The 27,545-nt window shown below is 34.8% G+C and overlaps 1 protein-coding gene across 1 annotated transcript in view; it reads right to left on the bottom strand.

Annotated features, from left to right (window-relative positions):
* Positions 1-27,545, bottom strand: part of GRID2 (glutamate ionotropic receptor delta type subunit 2) — a 1,564,419-nt gene that overhangs the window by 362,480 nt on the left and 1,174,394 nt on the right. The window contains exon 10 of the mRNA XM_049789891.1: positions 23,689-23,886. Within this exon, the coding sequence (XP_049645848.1) occupies positions 23,689-23,886 (198 nt within the window). The remainder of the gene's footprint in view (positions 1-23,688; positions 23,887-27,545) is intronic.

Here is a 27,545-nt window from a genome sequence, read left to right as displayed (position 1 = left end):
GAGGTAGGGTGTTTGTCTTGCATGCAGAAGGATGGTGGTTCAAATCCCGGCATCCCATATGGTGCCCTGAGCCTATCAGGAGCAATTACTGAGGGTAGGGTCAGGAGTAACCTCTGAGTGCAGCCGGTTGTGACCCAAAAACCAAAAAAAAAAAAAAAAGAAAAGAAAAGAAAAGAAAGATAATGTGATGAGCAACAGTTTATATAGAGTAATTATGGATGGTCTCTTTGTTAACTTGTAGGTAGTGATGAGAAAATAATGAGATATAAAAAGAGTAGAGAGAGAACCAGATCTGGGGAAAAAGTATACCAACAAAATAAGACTAAAATTCTAAAGACCAAGTTCAACTATTCAAAAAGACAAGGAAGAAGCAAGGGTGTAGAGCACTTTAAGAGAGAGGCATTGGCAAGGTTACAAAGAGAGTTAGAGAACACAATATGCAAATTATTTGAAGATGGATTTACTTTCGTAGGAGTAAAACTATAGAATGACTTTCTGCAAATGAGTTACTAGATCACTCTGTATAATGTGTTAAAAATACATTGAAGGTAGTCAAGAGTGGAAAGAGGTTAATTGGAAGTCTTTGGCTGCAACCCAGGGCGAAGAGACAGAGCCTAGAAGCAAGATATAGCATGTGAAGCTGATTAAAAATGGAAACACAGTTGAAACAAAGAAAATATTTTTTTGTTGTGGTGGCAAGAAACATAGATAGTAATTCTTTGCTTTTGCTCTCATCTCGTCCTCTAATCTGTCAGCGAATCTTGTCAGTCTACCTTCAAAATATATGTTGAACTCTACAAAAACATACACACAGAGAAAGAGAAAGTAAAGAGAGAGAGAGAGAATTTGAGGAAATTTCTTATGGAACATTTGCATATAAGATGAAACCATTCCACCAACTGTAATATATTCCTGAACTTATTTTCTTGGTTAATTGTCACAATAAATTAGTTGCACCGATGCAAAAACTTTGATTCAAAACAAAGACTCCAAGGGCAAGTAAAAGTGTCCAAACTTAATTGAACAAATCCATTCCAAAATTCTTCTATTACACTAAAGATGAAAGAATAATTTACAGAATTAAGAAAGAAATAAATAAAAGGAAGTTGGAAAGATCGTACAGCTGTAGGGCATTTGCCTTGCAAACAGCAATCCAGAATGGACCCCAGCGTCCTATATGGTCCCCGAGCCAGGATCATTTTTATTTCTACATATTTTATTTTATTTTATTTTGGTTTTTATATATAAAATCTTTATTTAAGCATCATGATTACAAGCATAATTGTAGTTGGGTTTCAGTCATAAACAGAACACCCTCCATCACCAGTGCAACATTCCCTCCACCAATGTCCCACCACCCTCCTTCCCAACCCTTGATTGTATTTGAGAGAGACATTCTATTTCTCTCACTCATTATGATTGTCATGATAGTCTGAACTCATAGCCAGGTGTAACCCCTGAGCATCACTGGGTGTGGTATAAGGAAGGAAGGAAGGAAGGAAGGAAGGAAGGAAGGAAGGAAGGAAGGAAGGAAGGAAGGAAGGAAGGGAGGGAGGGAGGGAGGGAGGGGAGGGAGGGAGGGAGGGAGGGAGGGAGGGAGGGAGGGAGGGAGAAAGGAAGGAGAGGGAAGCAAGGAGAGGGAGGAAAGGAGGGAGGGAGGAAGGGAGGGAGGAAGGAAGGAAGGGAGGGAGGGAATCAAGGAGAGAGAGGGAAGGAGGAAGGAATGGAGGAAGGGAGGGGGAGGGAGGAAGGGAGGGAGGGAGGGATAAAGGAAGAGAGGAAGGGAGGAAGGGAGGGAGGGAGGAGGAAGGGAGGATGAAAGATGAAAGAAAGAAAGAAAGAAAGAAAGAAAGAAAGAAAGAAAGAAAGAAAGAAAGAAAGAAAGAAAGAAAGAAAGAAAGAAAGAAAGAAGAAAGAAAGGAAGGAAGGAAGGAAGGAAGGAAAGAAGGAAGGAAGGAAGGAAGAGAGAAAGAAAGAAAGAAAGAAAGAAAGAAAGAAAGAAAGAAAGAAAGAAAGAAAGAAGAAAGAAAGAAGAAAGAAAGAAAGAAAGAAAAAGAAAGAAAAAAGAAAGAAGAAAGTTAAAAAGAAAAGAAAGAAAAAGGAGAAAGAAAAGAAAAAAGAAAGAAAGAAGAAAGAAAAAGAAAAAAGTGATTGAAAAGTTACTAGGTTATGGTCTTAAAATATATTTGAAATGCACAGAAATAGTTTAAAATTACAATTATATAAATTAAAAAATAAATAATCTATATATGAAAAATTAAATTATATCTAGAGGTCTATATTATTCCTCCATTAGTTTCAAAGTAAGTTACACTTGAGTTGATTCTAAATTATTTTAATTTTAAAATATATTACTACTTTCGAGGGGTTATTTTTCATCTATGACCCTTTAATAATTGTTATTCACTCAATATCTAATAAATTATAGAATACTATATAATAACCAGTGAAGGCCTATTAACACATTTATAGTATTGAAAGTCAATCAACTTAATGTTCTGAACTGAAGTAGAAATTAATTATCCATTACAGAATTAGAAGGTGTAGGAATATAAATGAGCATAGGCACAGAAAGAGCTTAAGAAATAGAATATGCCTTGGGCAAACAAAGTATACATATTTACTTATTTTAATTTTTTACAAAGTAAGAATTCACTTTCATTATGTTTACTATTTACTAGAAATCATAAAATTTTTGCATGTTTCCTAGATATTTAAGAAACCTAATTTATGTTCTTTATTAATGAAATGATGCATATGTTCTGTTGTGTTTGTGTCTATCTGAAAAGCTTGTTCCTACACCAGCCAGACTATACACTATTTTTTCTTGGTTGTTGTTAGCGAACCATGTAATGACAGAATCAAACCCATATGCAAAGCATGTGTTCAGCTCAATAATCTGTCTCTATGATTCTATTTTATGCTTTCTCTTTTTAATTTATTCTTCATTCTGTTTTTCTTCTTTTATTTTTCTTTATTTCTAATTTTAGTTTTAGGTATTTTTAAGGTAGAATAATTTACAACAATATATAATTTTATGCATAAAATATACTAGTACCACATCTTCTGCTGGAGTGTCCATTTCCTTCTACCATTGTGGTAGTGTCCCTTCCTTTCTCCCATCCTTTTCTCACTCCACTGACCCACTCCAAATAGGTAAACTTCTATTAAAGAAGCTTGCTACCAGTTCTCAATTTCTATTTCCCTATAATTCTTTACGCTCAACATATGAGAGAAATTATTTCTGTCTGACCATTTTATTATGAATATCTTCACTAATTATGGATACTCTAAATCTATCCTCAAAGTACATAAATAGAAACAAGGGAAAGTCCACCAAGAACATCTGAAAACAGAATATTATAGGATAAAATAAAAGCTTATTTGTAATATAGTATATATGTAGTATATAGCTTTATAGTATTCTGTATAAAACATTTATTTTTCATCTAATTTCATTTAGAATAATTGTTTTCTTTATAAAAGGATATCATGATCTGTTAGTTTACAATAATTTATAGATATACTAAAATTAATACAAACAAATCTATTGCTTATGATGAAATTGCTTATTGACATTGCTTTTACATGTCAGCAAGTTTTATAGTTTTTAAAATTTATACTTGTAATGTTTTCATTAATATACTTGCATTTTTCATTCTATATATAGTGAGACAATATTTCTTAAGCTTTAACTATGTTGAACAAGTTCACTAACAAAAATATAAAGCACCATAATCAGAATAACTAGAATACTTACATTTAGCAAACAGTATGTTAATTTATTTTAACTCATTAAAGATTTATTAACTAGGGCCAAAGATATAGCATGGAGGTTAAGGCATTTGCTTTGCATGCTGAAGGACGGTGGTTCAAATCCTGGCATCCCATATGGTTCCCCGAGCCTGCCAGGGGCGATTTCTGAGCATAGAGCCAGGAGTAGCCCCTGAGCACTGCTGGATGTGACCCAAAAACCAAAAAAAAAAAATTAACTATATATAAGTTAATCAACACAATTGTGTTGCCTATGGTTTATGTACTACCCTCAGCTGCATGTCTAGGTTCATTTCAGGAAGGCTCCTTTAGAATAGAAAAGGCACAATATTAATATTGCTACAATTAAGGTATATAAAATAAATTATTGAAGAGTTAATACAAGGGGTGAGGAGTAATCCTTATTTGTATTTAAATATTCAATCATTCTTCTGAAAGAGGTCCAGATAAAATTCAGAAAGTTAGGATGTAAAGAACAACTTTATAGATATTCTTTTCCATTTTTTTCTTCTCTTAAAAACAAGCAGATTCTTAAGTTTTCTGAAAACTTTTAACTTTACAAGAGTAATTCCAGGTGTAGCAATGATGACACAATTTTACTGAATAAACCTAAAAAGATAACAACTATAGGTACCAGAGCAATAGCACATACAGCTGGTAGAATGCTTGCTTTGTATGTGGCTGACCTAGTTTCAATTCCTAGCACTACACATGATCACATGACCAAGCTAGAAGTAATTCCTCAGCAAAGAGCCCTCAACACTGCCAAATGTGGCCTCAAGAAAAAACATTTTTAATTTCTAAATTAAAAAAAAAAAAACAACGCTGCATACACTGGAGAGTAGCTAAAAGTAAACAGACACTGAAAGGTACTGTAAGTTATTGCAAAATGGTGAGTTCACTGGGAAAGAATCATGTTTTTATGGCTTCGCCTCAAGGACCATTGTAGATTTAAAGTGACAAGAGTTTGCTAAAACTCAAATCACAGGCATAATGTCAGTCTCATCATCAATATAGCACACTAGATAACAGGGACGGTTGGCCAAAAATCAGAATGTAAACAAAAGTGCACAGGTCAACAAAATAAATGAGCTCACACATGTTTATATACTTTATTTTGAAATTAACATCTAATGTTGCATATTGATGAAGTAATCAGAAGAATACTACAACTAAGACTGAGATAGATAAAAGATTGCACATAATTACTGGTACTGATAAAAATAAATAAATTAAAGGGCCAGAGTGATGGCACAATGGTGGGGTGTTTGCCTTACATGCTGCTGACCTAGGATAGCCTGCGGTTCAATACCCTGGCATCCCATATGGTCCCCCAAGCAACGAGCGATTTTTGAGAGCATAGCCAGGAGTAACCCGAGTGTTACCAAGTGTGATTCCCCCCCCAAAAAAAAAACAAAAAACAAAGAAAGAAAGAAAGAAGAAAGAAAGAAAGAAAGAAAGAAAGAAAGAAAGAAAGAAAGAAAGAAAGAAAGAAGAAAGAAAGAAAGAAAGAAAGAAAGAAAGAAAGAAAGAAAGAAAGAAAGAAAGAAAGAAAGAGAAAAAGGAAGAAAGAGAAAAAGGAAGAAAGAAAGAGAAAAAGGAAGAAAGAGAAAAAGGAAGAAAGAAAGAAAAAAGAAAGAAAGAAAGAAAGAAAAAGAAAGAAAGAAAGAAAGAAAGAAAGAAAGAAAGAAAGAAAGAAAGAAAGAAAGAAAGAAAGAAAGAAAGAAAGAAAAAGAAAAGAAAGGGAAGGAGGAAGGAAGGAAAAGAAAGGACAAAGAAAGAAAAATACAGAAAGAAGTAAAGGAAGGAAAGAAGGAAAGAAAAAAGAAAGAACAGAAAAGAAAGAAGGAAGAAATCAAGAAATCAAATTTTGGCATAGGCATGACCGCCTGGAGACTGTCCACCTTGAGAAACTCAGACACTGAGGGGTTTTGGATACACCTGACCAGGATGAATGCAGGCCCCAACTGCCTTCATCATTGAGGAGTACAGAAGGATGCCCGTCTGGAGAGTGTCCTCCATGAGAAGTTCAAAGACTGAGGAGTCTTGGACCCGCCCCCCACCCCCAGGGCGAGTGCAGACCTTTACTGTGGTAGCCACTGAGGGGCACCAAAGCATGCCAGCTTGGAGAGTGCCCCTTGTTGTAATCTCAGAGACTGAGATTTCTTGGACCAGCCCAAAGAGGGTGGCGCCAGAGGTGTGCAGCAGGTACGATTCGCTTTGCTGCTGCAAAATCTTTCTAACTAATAAACCCCACAATAACATGTAGAAAATATAAAAACTTGAATCATGACAATGATTCAAGGCAAACACCTTGCACAGAGAATAAAGATGATAGCTCTGATGACCCCCCAAAAATACCAACCATCTGACTAATCTCTTGGATAAGAAGTTTGAAAAGAAATATGGAGGATCCTCATGGAAATCAAAGAAAACATAGCTCTAGCTGAACAGACACAAAGACAGAAATCAGAAAACTCCAAACTGAAATAACAGATCTGAAAAACATGGTAGCTGAACTGAAAACCTTAATGGAAAACCTCTCCAGCAGGATAACAGCAGCCAAGGACAGAATCAGTGAACTGGAAGATGAAATGGCAGAACAACTTCATACAGTGGAAAGAACCTTAAGGCAAATGATCAGACCATGGAAAAAGTACTCAAAGAACATGAACTGATAAAAATAGAAGACTTTCATAAACTCAAAGGAGCCAATATAAGAATCATTAGAGTCCGAGAGGCCTTGGAAGGTGATCCCCAGGAAGAATCAAAAGTCAAAGACATCATCACAAAGAAACTCCCAGAGCTAAAGACTGCATGCAATCAAATCCTGCATCCCTGAAGAGTGTCAGCCAAAAGAGGCTCAAAGGAAAACACCCCAAGACACATCCTAGTCACAATGATGAATCCCCCAGATAGAGATAAAATATTGAAAGTAGCAAGATCAAAAAGGGAAATTACATTCAAAGGAGCAACCTTAAGATTTCAGAAGACATGTCAAAAGAAACTCTCAAGCCTGAAGACAGTGGTGGGATTTTGTGATAAGACTAGATGAAATGAATACTTGACCTAGAATACTGCACCCAGCCCAACTTACGTTCAAGTTTGAAGGAAGGATACATATATTTATTAATAAGCAACAACTCAGAAACTTTACAGATAAAAACCAGTCTTAAAGGAAAAACTGCAAGGTCTACTTTAAGACAATACGGACCAAAAGACACACCAAACTTCTACACAAAGATGGCACTAAATCCCATGACAATACTTTCTCTCAATCTCAAAGGAATAAATGCACAAATTAAGAGACATAGAGTGGATAAATAGACCAAAAAAATAAATCCAACCTTTTACTGCCTACAAGAAACACACCTAAATAGTCAGAAAATACATAGACTTAAAATCAAATGCTGGAAGAAAATCATCCAAGCAAACAACATCCTTAATAAAGCTGGGTGGCCATATTAATATCAAAAAAACACAAACTTTAGACACAGAAAAATGTAGAGCTCAAGGAATAAAAATTTGTACTAATCAAGGGATACATGCAACAAGAAGAGTAAAAATATATGCACCCAATGAAAGAGCAGCAGATTAAATAATGCAATAATTGACAAATTTGAAAGAGGATATTAAGAATAAAACAACAAAAGTGGCAGACTTCAACATGGTCCTGTCAACACTTGATAGTTCAACCAGACTGAAACCCAACAAAAATATACTAGCCCTGAAAAGAGAAATGAAAGAAATAGGCCTAGTAGAGATAGATAGATAGATAGATAGATGATAGATAGATAGATAGATAGATAGATAGATAGATAGATAGATAGATAGATAGATAGAAGAGAGAGACAGAGAGAGAGAGAGAGAGGAAACTCCATTCCCAGAAGGAAGGATACGCATTCTTCTCCAATTTACACATTCTTCTCCAATTTACATGGGTAATTCTCCAGAAACAACCACATGCTGGCACGTAAAATGTACCTCCATAAAATAAAGAGGATAGAAATTGTGCAGGCTATCTTTGCTGACACAAGGCTCTGGATTAGATGTGAACTACAAAGTGACACAGAGGAAAACCTTTAACATTGGAAATTAAACAGCCTGCTACTGAACAACCAGTAGGTTCTAGATAAAGTCAAAGAGGAAAACAAAACTTTCCTGGAAAAATTACAATGAAGACACAAACTATCAGAATCTATGGGACACAGTAAAAGTGGTACTGAGAGGAAATTATAGCCTTGCAAGCACAAATCATAATGGAAGAAGGGCATACTAAATAGTTTAATGGCACAGCTCATAAAATTAGAAAATAATCAATGAAAGCAATCAAAAATAGCAACACAGAAGGAAATAGGGCTAACAGCAGAAATAAATGAAGTGTAAATCCCCAAAAAACAATTTTAAAGATTAATAAAATCAGTTGATTCTTTGAAAAAATACATGTTATTGATAGACCATTGGTAAAATACACAAAAAAGAGAGAAAATTGAAATCCCATATTAGATATGAAAAGGGGGAGAATGCTACAGATATTGCAGAGATTCAATAGGTAATCAGAGACTACTTTTAAGAACTCTATGCCACTAAATATGAGAATATGGAAGAAATGGATAAATTCTTGGACTCATAACATTCCATGATTGTTTAAGGAAAATGTAGCATATGTAACCACCCCATCACTATTGAATAAATTCAAAAGGTAATCAAATTTCTGCCCCAAAACAAAGCCCACATTCAGATAGATTTATTAATACATTCTTTCAAACATTTCAAGAGGAGTACTACCAATCCTGGCCAGGCTCTTTCATGAAATTGAGAAAACAGAAATATTTCCAAATAGCTTTTATGAAGCCAACATCACCTAGATACTACAAACAGAGACATGCTGCCAAGAAAGAAAAATATAGTATAATATTTCTGATGTGCACAGATGCAAGGATCCTTAACAAAATCCTGCAAATAGGATCCAATGACTCATCAAGAAGATCATTCACTATGATCAAGTATGTTTCATTACAGGAATGCAAGAATGGTTTAACATCCATAAATGTATCAACATAATACACAACATCAACAACAAGAAAAATAAAAGTCACATGACCATATCAATAAACACAGAGAAAGCATTTGATAAGGTTCAACACCCATTTTTGCTAAAAACTCTCAGCAAGATGGGAATGAAAGGAACCTTTCTCAATATTGTTAAGGCCATCTACCACAAGCCAATGAAAAATATAATCCTCGATGGAGAAAAAATAAAAGCCTTCCCTTTAAATTCTGGTACAAGCAAGTCTGTTCTATCTCACCATTACGATTCAACATAATACTGGAAGTACTTACTATAGTAATTAGGCAAAAGTTATATATAAATGGAATCCAGAAAAGCCAAGCTCTGACTGCAGATGACATGAACTCTACTTAGAAAACCCTAAAGACTCTACCAAAAAGCTTCTAGAGACAATAGATTGATATAGCAGTGTAGCAGGCTACAAAATTAACACACAGGAATCAATGGACTTTTTATACATCAACAATGATAGCGAATAAATGGATATTAGAAAATCAACCCCATTCATATTAGTGCCACACAAACTCAAATATCTTGTCTAAAGATGTGAAGGATCTCTATACAAAAAAAACTATGATCTCTTGCTTCAAGAAATAAGAGACAACACGCAGAAATGGAAATATTTACCCTGGTCTTGAATTGGCAGGATAAATGTCATTAATATGGCAATACTCCCCAAATCATTGTACAGATATAATGTGATACCGTTAAAGATATCCCTGACAATCTTCAAAGAATTAGATAAAACAGTTCTCAAATTTATTTTGATCAATAAACACCCTCGAATAACTAAAGCAATCCTTGGGAAAAGGAATATGTGAGGCATTACTTTTCCCAACTTTAACAGTATTACAAAGCAATAGTTATCAAAACAGCATAGTATTAGAATAAAGACAGACACTCAGTTCTGTGGAATAGGCCTGAATACACAGAGAATGTTACTCAGACATACAATAATTTAATTTTTTATAAAGGGGCAAGAAATACTAAATGGAGCAGGGAAAACCTCTTCAATATGTGGTGTTACCACAACTGCTTAGTCACTTGCAGAAAAGAAAACTCAGACCCCCAGCTAACACCATGTCAGAGGTAAAGTCCAAATGGATTAAAGACCTTGATATCAGATCTGAAACCATAAGGTATATAGAACAACACATAGGTAAAACACTCCATGACATTGAGACTAAATGCATCTTTAAGGAATAACAGCACTCTCCAAACAAGTGGAAGCAGAGAAAAGCAGGTGGAACTATATTAAGCTGAGAAGATTCTGTACCTTAATGGAAATAGTGCCCAGGGCACAAGAGCCACCCACTGACTGATTGGGAGAAACTATTTACCCAATACCCAACAGATAAGGGGCTAATATCCAAAATATACAGGGCAGTGACAGATCTTTACATGAAATAACATTATAGCCCTATCAAAAATATGGAGAAGAAATGAACAGACACTTTGACAAAGAAGAAATACAATGGCCAAAAGACACATGAAAAAATGCTGCACATCGCTAATCACCAAGGAGATGCAAATCAAACTAACTATGAGGTACCATCACATGCCACATAAATTGATGTGCAACACAAAGAATGAGAACAAACTGTGCTGGCAGGAATGTGGAGAGAAAGGAACTTTAATTCATTGCTGGTGAAATGTCATCTAGTCCCACCTTTATGGTAAGCGATATGGAAATTCTTCCATAACACTGGATATTGAGCTCCCATATGATCCAGCTATACCACTCCTAGGGATGTACCATAAGAATACAAAAGTACAATACAAAAATCCCTTCCTCACACCTATATTCATTGCAATGCTATTTACTATAGCCAAACTCTGAAACAACCAAGATGCCTTTCAACAAATGAATGGCTATAGAACTTCAGTACATATACACAATGGAATATTATGCAGCTGCCAGAAAAGATGAAGTCATGAAATTTTCCTATGCATGAATGTACATGGAATCTATTATGCTGAGTGAAATAAATAAGATAGAGAGAGATAGATTCAGAATAATTTCACTCATCTATGGGGTTTAAGAAAAATAAAAGACATTTTTGCAATAATTCTCAGAAAAAAATTGGAGGGATGAATGTCCAGCTCATAACATCAAACTTACCACAAAGAGTGATGAGTGCAATTATAGAAATAACTACATTGAGAACTATCATGACAATGTGAATGAATAAAATAATTATAAAGCCTGTCTAGAATAAAGGAGGAGTTAGGGTGGGGAGGAGGTAGATATGGGACATTGGTGATGGGAATGTTGCACTGGTGAAAAGAGCTGTTCTTTACATGACTGAAAACCAACTACAATCATATTTGTAATCAAGGCTTTTAAATTAAGATATATTAATTTTAAAACGGGAACAAAGTAGAATGTTGGGTATGGCCTTTTAATAGATAGATATCTTTTACTATCTTAGGAAGGTTTCTTTTGCACCTATTTTGTTATTGGTTTTTATCATAAATTGATGTGGGTTCTTGTTAAATATTTTTACACATTTATTAATATGACATATGATTTTTATTCTTTCTATTACTGATGTTCTGTATGATGTTAATTGATTGTCTCATCTTGAGCCATGTTGCATCCTGTGGATGAAACCAACTTGTACATGATGTATATAATCTTCTTGATGTTTTGTTGTATTCAGTTTGCTAATGTTTTAAATTATTTTCATCAATGTTCATCAGTAATTTTTGTCTGTAGTTTTCTTCCTTGGTAATATCTCTGTCAGTTTTGGGGATAAGCATAATATTATCTTTATAGAAAATATTAGGGAGGATTCTATTTGTTTAATATTTTGGAAGAGTCTATGGATTAATGGTAATAATTCTTCCCTGAATGTTTGATAAAAATCAAAGTAAACCCTTCTTGTCTTGAACTTTTATTTTTTAGAATATTCTTAATTATTTTTTTAATTTATTTATTATTAGCCTGTTAAACTTTCTACTTCCACTCATTCAGTAGTTGGAGATTATATGCGTTCAGATATCTTCCAATATTTTTTTGGTTTTCTAGCTTAACAGAATGCAGTTGTTCATAATAAAATCTTATGTCTTAAATTTCTCTAGGCACTTTTGTAATTTCTCCCAGTTTACTTCTGATCCAACTTATTTGAACATTTTCTCTTTTCTTTCTTGTGAGTTTTGCCAATGCCATGTCTATCTTGTTCATTCATTAATAAAAAAAAAGCTTCTGATTTCATAGGCTCTTTAAATTTTTAGTGTTTTTTTTTGCTGTTGTTTTATATCATTAATTTCTGCTATTGATTTTATTATATCTTTCCTTCTGTTTGTGTTTTGGTTCCTTTGTTGTTGGTTTTCCAGGTATTTAAGTGTGTCTTTAGATTGATAATTTTGTCCTTTGCATTACTCCTTATATAGGCCTATATCGTTATGAATCTCCACCTTATACTGATTTTGCTCTGTCCCATAGATTTTGATAATTTGTTTCTTTATTACCTTTCATTTGTCTCAAGGAATCAATCTAACAAGGGAAGTGAAAGATCTGTGCCATGAAAACATCACCACACTTAAGAAATAAATTTAAGAAGACCTAAGGAATAGAAAAATTTCATACTAAGGGAATGAAAAAATCAATATGATAACTTAAAAACTTAAAAACTGTCCGTCTTACCTAAACTATCTAGATCCAATAAAATTCCTATTAAAACTTAATCTATATTCTTCAAGGACTTAGAATAATCATTTATAAAGTTTGTGTGGAACAATAAAATTAGTGGGATAGTCAAATTTATATTTAAAAAACAAAAATTTGCAGGTATGTCTTTATCTAACTTGAAATTTACTACAAATCTTAGTGATAAAAATAACAGAGTATTGGAATAATGTGAAAATTTCAAATAATGAGACAAAATTAAATATCCAGTGATAAATCTCCAGACATGTGGACAAAGTAGCATAGAACATAAAATGAAATAATGATATTCTAATTTTGGGACCACTGAATAAACATGTATTAGAAATTATAGCTATTTCCATATCTTAGACATTAACAAAATGTCAACTCAAAGTGGACAAATAGACTTGATATCAGATTTAAATCCATAAAGTATATAGAGGAAAACTTAGGCAGAACACTTTAAGTTCTAGACCTCAGAGGAGTCTTCAGTGATATGATTTCAATGATAAGGCCTATAAAATAAAACCTTAATAAATTGTCTGACATCTAACTAAAAAGTTTTTTTAATATATAATACAAAGAAACAAAATAAATGCATGCTACATTTAAAAGACAGCTAACTTAATGGGAGAAAAAGATTTGCACTCAGCACATCAGGTAAAAGTTTGATATGATAAGAACTACTCACAATGGTTAACTCCACAAAACCTTATAACCATCAAATAATGGGAAGAGAAAACTAACAGCATTTCTCTGAGAAAGACCACCAAATAGCCAGCAGGCACATGAAAAAATTCTTATCATCACTCATCATTAGGAAAATCCAAATCAAGACACAATTAAATATCTTATGCCAGTATGTGTGACAGATATCAAAAATACTGCAAACTATTTCCACAGGTGGGGTGAGAAAGGGACTTTAATTCACTGCTGGTGGGAATTTTGCCTGGTTCAATCACTGTGAAAAATGTTATGAAGTGTTCTCAGTAACTTAAAAATTGAGCTGCCATATTACCCAGAAACCCTTTTTGAATATCTATCCCCAGGACAGAAAAATATTCATCCAAAAATATATATGCATAGTGTTATTCATTGCAGCACTCAGTATAATAACTAAAATTTGAAACCAACTTAGATGTACCATAACAGATTAGATGAAGATGTGGTGTACATATATATAATAGTAAAAATATATACAATAAATAATAGATATAATATAGATATATATAAAATATATGTACATATCATATACATAAATATATATAACATATAATAGATATATAATATCTACATAAATGTAAAAATGAAATTATGCAATTTAAGAAAACATGAGTGGAACTAGAAGATATGACTTAAAAGAAGAAAATCAGAGGAAGAAGGATACAAAATATTATCACTTGCATAATGGTATTTAGAATAACTACATGAATATATGAAATGGACTAAATTGGAGTGTTAGATTAAACAGATTCCATCCTAATCAGGATATGATTGTTACTCATTGGTCCAAAGTACCTCTGGATGGAAGCATTCTTTGTATTGGTGCCTTAGACTACCTTCTCTCTACACCAACATGTGGTCTGACACTTGCTAGTAATACCCCAGGTCTTGGGTAAAACATGCTTACAGTTTCAGTTTTCTACCTCTGAGTAATATATCTTAGAATCAGAATGCTTGTGTTTGGTAGTTTCTGAACTTGCTTTTATTCCTTTAGCCATGTGTGGATTATTTCCTGTGTTGACATTTGCTTCCAGGTCTGCTTCACACATTGCCTTGGATTTGGGGTATGAGGTTCCTGCTTCACCTAGCATCTGGAGCACAGACTTTGCCTACGACTGGTGAGATTAAAAGTCAGTGATATTTAGATGTACCTCTACCTCATTGATTTTTAAGTTAGCTTCTATTTGGGTTAAGTCATGACAATGGCTTGATTTTTGGTTAAGGTAGCCTGGTATTTCCTCATGAAATTGCCCCCTTCTTTCTTCCAACAAGCAAACTAAATATATGCTAATGTAGTAGATTGTGCATAGATAGCTCTGGCAGTGGTTCTTGTTTTATAGTTCGAATGTATCTTGAAATACAAAAAGTGTGCACTGAACATTCTAAAACCATACCAAAAGTTTCTGAAACACCGTTTCTAAAGCACATTCTATTGTTTCTAGAAGTCCTCTAAAACTGAAAATTAGTAAATAATTTCTGCTAATCACACGTCTTCTAGCCAAAATCCCTGAAGCTGGTGTTTCACTAACCCCAACTGGCTTTAAGCCAGAAGAGCCACTAGTTTCAGATTCTGATATTGACATGAAACAAATGCCAACATTGAGATAATGTTAGCCCAATAAGCTCCTGAATCAGAAAGCAGACCTGTAAGATAAAATTATCACTTAACCCTCCACCACCTCAACTCTTTAGAGACTGTGGAATGGACTTAATCCCCCCCAATGGCTAATTACTAGGTAGATAGGAATTAATACAGAATCAGAAATAAATCGTCCCCCATCAGGAAAACAATGAAGTACAATAATGGCTAATCCTCAAGGAGATTTTCATTAACACAGAATCAGAAAGAAATACCCTCCATCAGGAAAACAATCAAACCAACCTATGAGGGTTTTGATATGAAATACCTCAGTCGATTTAGGAAAGAATGCTCAGCATATGATCCTCTTTCTCTGCTTTATGCTGAATTACTTAGTACCTGGAGTGATGGAGAGTGTTGGATCATCAGAATTTCAATACTGTATCTAAGACCTGCCTGAGTGCTTCCCAATATTTAAAGCAGAAAATGTGTTTCTATGATCAATAGGTGCTGAAAATAAAATTAATGGCTTAGTTCACTCTGAAAGTATGGTTGAAGGAGTCACGTTGTCTCATGAGATATTTATATGAGAAGGAAAATTCACAGACGCAAATAAGCAGGCAAGATACCTCGTGATGTACTGAAACTTATCTGGGAACTGTCATTGAAAGATTGGAAAAAATTGACTCAGAAACAAAATTCAAGAGTAGTTATACAAAGATTTTTTCAGGGACTATATTGTTATATGCAGATATTTTGGAGAAATTGACAGAGGCTGTTCAGGAGAAGATTAAAGATATGAGTGCTCAACAACTCCTGACGAGAACCTTAGATTTTGACAATGCATAAAAATAAGCTATATTCTATCCCATTAGGGAGAAAGAAGATAAGCTGTCATGGAATTTCTATATGCTTGTAGAGATATGGGAACTTATGATAATTCTCCCCCTCCACTGCTCCAGACTGCCACACCTTTAACAATATATACTATTGAGATGCAAACTCCAGGAAATAAAATAGATGGCTTCTGCCCAAGGAGACCACCCAGAATTTGCTCAAGGTGTGGCAAAGGATTTCATTGTCCGTCTTTGATCTCTTTATCATCTCCCTGTATACTGTGGTAGGGAAGCAAAATCAGTCCTGTGGATTCAGAGCAGATGTTTTCATTGTGGCAAATAGGACATTTACAAAAAATAAAAACTGCAGGATGCGAAAAATTTTTACTTTGGCTTATGAACTGAGCCCGTTGAAGCCAAGATTTAATCAACCTGTCTTGGGAAAGTGGCTCAGGAGCCAATCATGGGCCCCACAAAATAAGGGAACCTTTTGATCAATAATTTAACTTCCCAGCTTAGCCCGTGAGAACTCTGCAGCATAAGCTCATTAAAGTTGACACTTCAGGAAGTTGTGCCTTCAATATATTCTGCCCTGAAGATTTAACTATAATATCATCTTAGTGCCCTAACAAGATAAGAAGTATATAAGAGGGCCAATTCCTCCAGGGACTTTAGGGAAAATTTTAGGAAGAATCGATTTTATGCTCAAATAAAATTTTATTCACCAGGAAATTATAGATTCTCACTATGTTTGAGAAATAATAGTTTGTGTTTGCTTGCCTACACTTTGGACTTTTAAAAATGGTAAAAACATAGTTCAAATTTTATTCTTTACTTATGTTATGCTACACACATTTCAACGCAGGTGTCATCCATACCTGCTACTGCCAGCACAAGAGGTACCCCACACAGAAAAACACAGGGAAGGCATGATAATGGAAATGAGCTGACCTCACCCAGGAAGGATGGACCCAGAAGCCTGCTATGTGCCTTTCAAAAAAGGTGCCATTTAGAACTTTGGCCAATATTGCTATGACCTACATCACCCAGAGGCCCAGTAGAAAGCACATTAACAGAGAGGTAAGCTAACCCTGCCCACATGGGCAGAGCCAAAGAAGCTTGGCTGCTCTGTAATTGCACACATCTCCTAAATTAAAGAAACCCAGCATAACACTTAGAAAACACCACATTACAAGCATGTCAATAGAGAAACAACACAGGCCAATCTCCATGTGTAGAGAATAAAGATGGCAGCTCTGACAATCTAAAAATTGATGATAATATATTTAGCATCTCAGATAAAGACTTTAGAGAAGAAATATGGAGGATCCTCACAGAACTCAAAGAAAGCATAGAACAAAAATGAAAGAACCATGAAAAACCATCAGGAAAATTTGAAAATACAAATAAAAAAACTCCAAACTGAAATAACAGGACTGAAAAATTTGCTAGGTGAAATAAAAACATTACTGGAAAGCATCTCAAACAGAGTAATAGCAGTTGAGGACAGAATCAGTGAGCTGGAAGATGAGATACATAACAACTCCATAGAACAGAAAATATTTTAAAAGAGCCCTAAAAAAGGTCAAACATTGGAAAAATTTCTCAAATTATGTAAACAGACAATTCTGTTGTGTTTATCTCAGACTATGAGATAAACACAACATAAACAACATAAACATCATTTCAGTCCCAGAAACTCAGAAGAAAATCACCAGAAGAATCAATAGTCAAGAATGTCATTGGAGGGTCCAGAGAGATAGCACAGCGGTATTTGCCTTGCAAGCAGCCGATCCAGGACCTAAGGTGGTTGGTTCGAATCCCGGTGTCCCATATGGTCCCCCATGCCTGCCAGGAGCTATTTCTGAGCAGACAGCCAGGAGTAACCCCTGAGCACCGCTGGGTGTGGCCCCCCCCAAAAAAAAACAAAAATAAAAACCCCAAAAAAACAAAAAAAAAGAATGTCATTGGAGAAAAACTCCTTTTCAGCCTCTTTCAGGAAATTGAAGAAACAGAAACATTCTCCAATAGTGTTTTACTAAACTAACCTCACATGATAACAAAAGCCTAGACATTCTGCAAAAAGCTAACTACAGACCGTTATCCATGATGAACTCAGATACAAAGATCCTCAACAAAATCCTAGGAAATAAGATCCAATGCCTTATCAAATAGGTTTTATTCCAGAAATGTAAGGGTGATTTAAAGCATACAAATAAATCAATGTAACAACCCAAAGTAACAACCCAAACAAAAGAAAAATAAAAATTATATGATCATTATAATAGATGCAGAGAAAGCCTTTGATAAAGTCCAATATCAATCCATTCATGACAAAAAATAAACTCCACAAGATGGGAATGGAAGGAATGTTATTCATTATAGTCAAGGCCATTTACCACAAGGCCATGGCAAATATTATACACAAAGAAAATAATATAAAAGACTATTCAGAAATCAAGACAAGGCTATGCCTCTCACCACTCCTATTTAACATAGTATTGAAGCACTTGTCATAGCAATTAGGCAAGAAAAATATATCAGGACATCAAGAAAGGAAAGGAAGAAACCAAACTCTCACTGTTTGCAGATGACATGATACTATATTTATAAAATCCTAAAGACTATCAAAAAGCTTCTAAAATCATGGGACAAGAGAGAATGCAATGGTGGGATGTTTTCCTTGCATGCAGCAAATGTATTTCTTTAATATGTATTTTATTTATTGTATATTTCATTATTTAATTATAACTACCTCCTTCATTTTAGATTTGCTAATTGTATATTATAGAAGATATGATAGACAGTACTCTCGGAGTTTGGTGATTTTGATAGAAATAGGTTATAGGGATTATTGGGTTTGTTATTATTTGCCCCTTATTTTGTAACAGGTGGCCTTCCACCATGAACATTTGCCATAATAACTTGACTTACTTTGTAATCACTCTGACATTTTAATCCCCCCTAAATCTTGGGTTCCATCTTTAGATCTGGCATGGTTTTCTGCACCTACACCTTCATCCTTCACCTTCGACCTTCATCCTGGAACTGCCTTGGCATCTACTTGCCTCAGGGTGGGAACACTGCCTATGACTTGGAAATCAGCAATGACTTTCTATGAAGGCAGATTTTTCTCCCTTGCCATCTAATGGTGAGATTATCCAAAGAGACACTTCAAGACATCCTGACTCTGACATAGGATATGTGATAAAAAAAAATCTCCAATTACTGAAGCCTGTTAGTGACAACTGTGTTTTAGGATAATCTTTTCTGGGACTTTGAAGAAAGACTTTTGGGTTAGAGAAATTAGTATACTTGGAGCCTGTAGATGGTCTCATGGCTGGCTGCTTTATGAGTTAGGACACCTTGGTTTTAGGAAACAGATTTTTCTTTCTATTTTTTCCAATTTTTGCTATGCCTATACAAAATATTTTATTTTTATATATACCACTTTTGTGGCTTTGGGTCACACCCAGTTGAGCTAAAGGGGTACTCCAAGTTCTGAGCTCACAAATTGCTCCTGGCAGCCTTGGCAGACCACATGGGATGCCAGGGATCAAACCCAGGTGTGTCACACATGCAAGGCAAACACTTTACTGCTGTGCTATCGCTGAGAGTGAAGACTTAAGGAAGTTAATTGTATCTAAATGACATAAAGCCAATATTTAGAAAAAATAATACTAGAAATAGTTTTCAGCATTTATTAAACATGCCCAAAGCTCATGGAAACATATCAGACTAAAAAGAATGAAACCACGTTTAACAGATCACAGTGACTCTTATACTGAAAAGATGGTATACTGAAGGCTCATCTCCTCTAAGACATTACACAAAGAACTTGTCAGACATATTAGAGTTAAAATTAAAATTTTTTATCTTATATTGTATTTATATTAAGAATATTATTTAAAACTAGAATTAAAAAAGACAGTTAATGATAAACAAATGGTGAGTTTATATACCACCTTGAGAAGTGAGCGAAAACAGTATTAAGGAAATTATTTTTATTTTTAATGACATCTTTAGTTAAACACCTTGACTACAAACATGATTGTGATTATATTTCAGTCATGTAAAGAACACCCCACTTCACCAGTGCAACATTCCCACCACTAATGTCCCAAATCTCCCTCCACATCAAAAAACCCCCACCAGTACTCTAGACAGGCTTTCCAGTTCCCTCATTCATTCACATGGTTATGATAGTTCTCAGTGTAGTTACTTCTCTAACTGCACTCACCACTCTTTGTGGTGAGCTTCATGTCATGAGCTGGACCTTCCAGCCCTCCTCTCTTTGTCTCTGAGGATTATTGCAAAAGTATCTTTTATTTTTCTTAAAACCCATAGATGAGTGAGACTATCCTGCATCTCTCTCTCTCTCCCTCTGACTTATTTCACTCAGCATGATAGATTCCATGTACATCCAGGTATAGAAAAATCTCATCACTTCATCTCTCCTGATGGCTGCATAATATTCCATTGTATAAATGTACCAAAGTTTCTATAGCCATTCATCTGTTGAAGGGCATCTTGGTTGTTTACAGAGCCTGGCTATTGTGGATAGTGCTGCAATAAATATGTGTGAAGAAGGTATTTTTGTAATGTATTCTTGTGTTCCTAGGGTATATCACTATAAGTGATATAGCTGGATCGTATGGGAGCTCAATTTCCAGTGTTATGGAGGAATCTCTATATCGCTTTCCATTGAGGTTGAACTAGACGGCATTCCCACCAGCAGTGGATAAGAGTTCCTTTCTCTCCACATCCCCACCAGCACTGATTGTTCTCATACTTTGTGATGTGTGCCAATCTCTGTGGTGTGAGGTGGTATCTCATAGAAGTTTTGATTTGCATCTCCTTGGTGATTAGTGATGAGGAGCATTTTTTCATGTGCCTTTGGCCATTTGAATTTCTTTTTTATCAAAGTGTCTGTTCATATCTTCTCCCCATTTTGGATGAGATTAGATGATTTTTCATGTGAAGTTCTGTCAGTGCCATGTATATTTTGGATATTAACTCCTTATCTGATGAGTATTAGGTGAATAGTTTCTCCCACATGGTGGGCGACTCTTGTATCCTGGGCACTATTTCTTTTGAGGTACAGAAGCTTCTCAGCTTGTATGCCCAATCTGTTTATTTCTGCTTCCACTTGTTTGGAAAGAGCAGTTTCATCCTTGAAGATGCCTTTAATCTCAATGTTATGGAGTGTTTACAACGTGTTGTTCTATATATCTTATGGTATCAAGGTCTTTAGTCCATTTGGATTTTACCTCTGTACATGATGTTAAATGGGGGTCTATGTTCGCTTTTTTACAAGTGGCTAACAAGTTCTGACAACACCACTTGTTGAAGAGGCTTTCTCTGCCCCACTTAAAATTTCTTGCTCCTTTGTCAAAAAATTAGGTCATTTTTTTTTTTTTTTTTTGGTTTTTGGGCCACACCTGGGGGTGGTTACTCCTGGCTGTCTGCTCAGAAATAGCTCCTGGCAGGCACGGGGGATCATATGGGACACCGGGATTCGAACCAACCACCTTTGGTTCTGAATCGGCTGCTTGCAAGGCAAACGCCGCGGCTATATGAATCTATTGTTTATAGAAGCTTTTTCGTAGAATCTTTGAGGGTTTTCTAAATAGAGTATCATGTTATCTGCAAACAGTGAGAGCTTGAATTCTTCCTTTCCTATATGGATTCACTTGATATTTTTTTCTTGCCTAATAGCTAGCAAGTACTTCCAATACTATGTTGAAGAGGAGTGGTGAAAATGGACATCCTTGTCTTGTACCAGAATTTAGAGGGAAGGCTTTTATTTTTTTCTCCATTGAATATAATATTTGCCATTGGCTTGTGGTAGATGGCCTTAACTTTATTGAGAAAGGTTTCTTTCATATCCATCTTGCTGATAGTTTTGATCAAGAATGGGTGTTGGAACTTATCAAATGCTTTCTCTGTGTCTATTGATATGATAATGTGATTTTTATTTTTCTTGTTGTTGATGTTTTGTATTATGTTGATAGATTTACAAATGTTAAACCATCCTTGCATTCCTGGGATGAAACCTTCTTGATCGTAATGAATGATCTTCTTGATGAGGCATTGGATTCGATTTGCCAGTATTTTGTTGAAGAGATTTGCATCTGCTTTTATCAGGGATATTGGTCTGTAATTTTCTTTTTTGGCAGCATCTCTGTCTGGTTTTGGTATCAAGGTAATTTTGGCTTCATTAACGCTCTTTGGGAGTGTTCCCGTTTTTATCAATTTTGTGGAAGAACCTGGCTAGGATTGGTAGTAGTTCTCCTTGAAAGGTTTGAAAGAATTCATTAGTGAAATCCTCTGGGCCTAGGCTTTTCTTTTTTGGCAGATATTTTATTACAGTTTCATTTTCCTCAATATTGATGGGGCTGTTTTGATATAATACATCCTTTATACTTAACTGTGGAAGGTTATAAGTGTCCAAGAATTTATCCATTTCTTCCAGGTTCTCATGTTTAGTAGCATCGAGTTTCTCAAAGTAGTTTCTGATTAACCTTTGGGTCTCTGCAATATCTGTCATGATCTCCCCTTCTCTTTTCAGCTCTCTGCCTGGCGACCCTCACAGCAGTCCTTACTCACTTGGTGTTTCTTGGCTTCTCAGCCTAAGCAGCTCCAGGATGCAATTTTTTTGAGTTCCCTTCCTAGCCCTCTGAGGAGAGCTTCAGGGATTCAGAAAAGAGACACAAGCAAAGCCAACAGGTCCCTTAAGTTATTCAAGGAAATTCTTTAGGCTGAACTAAATGCATCATTTAGAGGTTTGAGATGCATAAATATTAAAGAATTTATATATAAATGATTAACTATCAGAAGCTTATACTCTTGATATATTATTATATGTTAAATTATTTTATATTTCTGAGTTCTTAATTTAGAAATTAATGGCCCTGTATCATGCAGGATAGAGTTAATATAAGTGGAATTTTATTGTTTATGTATAAACTGATTACTTTTAAAATGTTAAGTGATAAAATGTCCATTAAAATGTAGCAAAATAATAAGAATATAACAAATTCTAAATAAGCCATGGCAAGAAAAATATACAGTTATATCAAAAAAGGCAATAGAGAAAATAAAATAACACAAGCCAAAAGAAAGACTAGAAAGTAAAGAAATATCTTATACACAAAAATCATTACTAGGAATCAAGTTGTGGCCTTGGTGATCCTGGTTTGATTCCCCACAACAAATATGGTCCCCTGAGCACTGTCAAGAGTCACTTGTGAGAAAATATTCAGAAAATGACCCTAAATAAGGCTGCATATAGGAAAATGAGGCAAAATACTAACTGTAAATTATATATATGAAATCAATTATTCAAAGATGAATCAGAAATACATAATATTTATCAAATATACAAATAATAAGCACTTCAAAATGTGAAGCAAATCTTAGAAAAATAAAGGAAAACATAGGGATGATTAAATATCCTCTGTTTGGACCAGAGTAATAGCACATTGTGAAGAACACAGCAGAGCCAGGCTCTATCCCAGACACCCCAAATGGTTGCCTGTGCCATGTTAGCATGATTCGTGAGAATCATCATCACCCTCAAAATATACATGCTAATTATAGTTCTAAAAACTAAGGAGAATAATATAACGTCTAGATCTCTCTTATCTTAAACTAAAGATTATTTCCTAAATGATTAAAATTTATTTTCATTTTTCAAGCAAAGTGGACATTTTTAGAAATCATTGACATGAATTTTATTTGCACATTGCTTTATGACATCACCTTCTATTATATACTCACACAAATATATAAAATAAGTTTGACAATGTAATGCTTGTACTAGTTAATTGTGGAAAATCTAAATTTAAGTTTTAATTAATTTTAATTTTAATTTTTTAATTCTCACAAATTATCCAGAAGACAGTATTAGCTGAGAGATTTTCACTCACTACCACACATAACTTTTCCTAAAATTATTTTATATAAAACTAGCTTCTACATGTTATTATTATTAAAATTATTAAAATATATTATTATTAAAATTATTAAAATATAGCAAATAAATCCTTACCTTAAAGACTAGTTCTCCTACCAAGCCATTCCATGTACCATCTTCTTGTGGGCTTCCGTACTTGTGATCCGGAGTGACATAAATTTCATAGTTAAAACCCAGGTAGTTAGATAAGGCATCTAAGACGTCAATGGAGAAACCTTGGTATTTCTTGGGCTTACCCAAGACATTTTCAGAAACCATTACAAACGGTTCTTCCTATATGGAGATAAAAGATAAGAGAAATCCTTGATATTATGCTCCTTACACATAAGAAGTATCTTATTAAAAAGTTTTATAATTTAATCACTAAGTTAACCTTATTAAAAAGGTTTTGTAATTTAATCATTTTGGTAATTGGAGAATTCTAGTATTAGAATTTAAATAATACTAGTGCATTATACTATTCAAAAATGTTCAATCAACTGACTTCATGTTATTTTCATATAAACATTTGAAGTCAACTTTAAAACTTCAGGGTTCAGAAATTGATTTTTTGTTATACAGTACCTTAGATTCCTTGATGAAACAACCATATTTAAGAAACCTACAATTTATTGCATATATGTTGAAGATTTGAGAAGATATATTTTAATTTCTATAATACACAACAGTAAGCTAAAATAATATTCAAATAGAAGTATATACTAAAAGATTTTCCAACTTGGATAGAAAGATATTTCTTTGCAAAAATAGCCTAAAATAGGTGTTGGACATTTATTTACATTGTTGGTATATATTATGCAATCTATTAGATCGAACCAACTGATTTCTGTTCCACCTTTTTGAAACTTATTTGTAATTCCTCAATTAACAAATAGAGCCCTTTCATTTCTCGAATTCGTGTTTTAGAAAGCTCGCTTAGTTTGAACATGCTGGCACACTAACAGATTCATTTTCCAAACTTGTTCAGAAATGTTTGAGCAACAGTATTATTTGTATACAACTATTTCTAGGGTATGCAGTCTTAGAAGCCTCTTGAATGATTTAAAGCATATTCAATTTTTTATTTTTAGAGTCTTAGAAAATAGTCTACATCTGAGATGTAAAATAATAATTTACTTTTGGTTTTACTCAAAGACACTAATTGTTATAGAAACACTGAATCTATGAAAGGGATGTTGTCAGCATAAATCTCACATTTCTTCTGAAAGAAACATGATAGGCCTCCAAATAGACAAGCCTAAATTATGATAAGATTTTTTTTTGGAATTATTTATGATCAAGAAACCTTAATTTGGGGCTGGTTCGATCCTCTGGTGTCCCATATGGTTCCCCTAAGTCAGGAGCAATTTCTGAGTGCATAGCCAGGAGTTACCCCTGAGCGTCAATAGGTGTGGCCAAAAAACAAAACAAAACAAATAAACAAAAACACCTTAATTTTGCTTCAGTAATACCCTTTTATAAAAGAGAAGAATATGTAGCTATTTATGGTCTATTTCATTTTGCATGTACTTTTGCTGCTTTAATACTTATAATATCTTTTTGCTTGTTATTTTTTGTGCTGTACCTGGTGATTCTCAGAGCATACTCCTAATTTTATGCTCAGAGTTCAGTCCTGGCAGAGCTGGGGATATTCTGGGATGCTGGGAATCAAACCTGGGATCAACACATACAAGACAAATGTTCTAACTGAAATATTTTTTTAAATTTTTTTTGTGGTTTTTGGGTCACACCTGGCAGTAGTCAGGGCTTACTCCTGGCTCCATGCTCAGAAATTGCTCGTGGCAGGCACGGGGGACCATATGGGATGCCGGGATTCGAACTGATGACTTACTGCATGAAAGGCAAACGCCTTACCTCCATGCTATCTCTCTGGCCCCTGAAATATAATTTTTAATCTTTGTTTTCTAGACTACCAAATGCTTTTTGTTTTTTTTGTTTTTGTTTGTGTTCGTTTGTTTGGAGGCCATACTCGGTGACGCTCAGGGATTACTCCTGGCTATGCACTCAGAAATTGCTTCTGCTTGAAAACCATATGGGATGCCTGAGGATGAAACCTGGGTCCATCCTTGGTCAGCACACACAAGGCAAAGGCTCTACCATTTGAACCACTGCTCCTGTCCCCAAATAATTTTCTTTTTTAAAGTAGGACAAATCTATGTATATTGTAGAATAAGATTAATTAATGTATAGTGTAGAATAGATTAATTGTAGAATAAGAATATGATGAAGATAGAGAAAGTGACTGATAACATATTTCCGGTATATAAGATGACTGGGTATATAAATTGACCCTTACTTTTACTGTTAGAATATAGGGTTTGTGCTATATTCACCATATAAGGACTACCTGTCTTTTAACACACACCAAATGGAAATTAAAAATGTAACAGAAAAAGAGTAGAACACTCAAAGTTTAACAATATATTTAAAAAGATAGACTTTGAAGTGGCAACAATCATTTTACATGTATCATTTGTAGTGAGTGACTGTGATTTTTTAATTGTGATCTACATTGAGAGCAGGGAGAGAGGTCACCTCCAAGAGCAGCTGGCTGGGATGCAGTGATTAGAAGGATAGCTAGAGGGAGACAGAGTGCCTCATCTGTATTCCATAAAAGCTAAACAGAGGACTGAGCACCGGAAAATCACATACCAGGCTCGGTGACTCGATGGGATGCAGCTCTCAGTAACTCAGCTTCTCTCTGTGCCCAAAAGATGAAGAGGACTGAGTGATGATGCCTGGCAGCTGGATGGGATGTAGGGGTACGAGGGGGGGGGGGAAGATCACTTGTCCCTGAAGCTGGAGTAAGTTTCAGCATGCTGTATATCGGCATATAAGATGACCCCCAAATTTAAGAAGTTTTTCATGAGTTAAAAAGTCTTTTGGGGGCTGTAAGCAGTGGCTCAAGTGGTACGGTGTTTCCTAGGATGGACTGTGGTTCAATCCCCAAGCATCACATATGGTCCCCCAAGCCTGGAGTGATTTCTGAGTGCATAGCCAGGAATAACCTCTGAGCATCACCAGGTGTGACCCAAGAAAAACCCCCAAAAATAAAAAGTCATCTTATAAGTCAGAAAATATGTACTTCTTTTCTCTTTACTACACTCATCTTTACTAATTAAAATTATTTTTTTCTTGGCATTACTGAGAATAAAGATAATTCATAGTTTCCTTTAAGGTAAAACATTGTGACCAATTCTGGCCAATGTCATTTAAGAGACTTTAGAGTTTTTATGTGACTTTCTGTTTTGCTCTAGTGACTGGATGTTTGGTAAGTGAAATAGACAGCATGATAGAGAACAAAGACAGAAACAAATATAAGAGTATTTGACTCAAAGTGCTGTACCAAACTCTCTCTATTGTTCTAATTGCACAAAAAGACAACCATTTTGCTTTTCTGACATTGCGCTGAGAGATAGTGCTGGGTCAGTGTACTTGCTTTGCACATAATTAAACTGGGTTAATTCCTGGCACCCAATCTAATCTCGCAAGTGTTTCTAGGAGTAATCCCTGAGTTCAGAGCAGAAGTATACTATGAGAAATACTGCATAACTCATATATAACTACACAATGGTGATAAGGAGCTACTCTTAGCTCTGCACTCAGAAATTGCCCCAGCAGGCTTGAGAAACCATACGGAATTCTGGGAATCAAATCTGGGTTCATCTGGGGTTGACATTGTGCAAGACAAATGACCTATCCCTGTGCTATTGTTCTGGCCCCAATAGGCAAATAATTTTGATGTGATTTGTCAAAATCTGGCATGGAGAACATCAGCTAGAATTTATTAATGATAAATAGAGAGTTATACTAAATATTATTTAACAGTTCATGAGTTATCAATGGTTATACAATTAAAATGTTATGCCTCAAACCATTATTTCACCTATCATTTCACTTTTAGACCAATATTTTTAGACTTTTAAAAACTA

This window comes from Suncus etruscus, chromosome 16, assembly GCF_024139225.1.
Source record: "Suncus etruscus isolate mSunEtr1 chromosome 16, mSunEtr1.pri.cur, whole genome shotgun sequence".
NCBI classification, from domain to species: Eukaryota; Metazoa; Chordata; class Mammalia; order Eulipotyphla; family Soricidae; genus Suncus; species Suncus etruscus.
The sequence above is the reverse complement of the archived record's forward strand: the minus strand, read 5'-3'. Positions and strand labels throughout refer to the sequence as shown.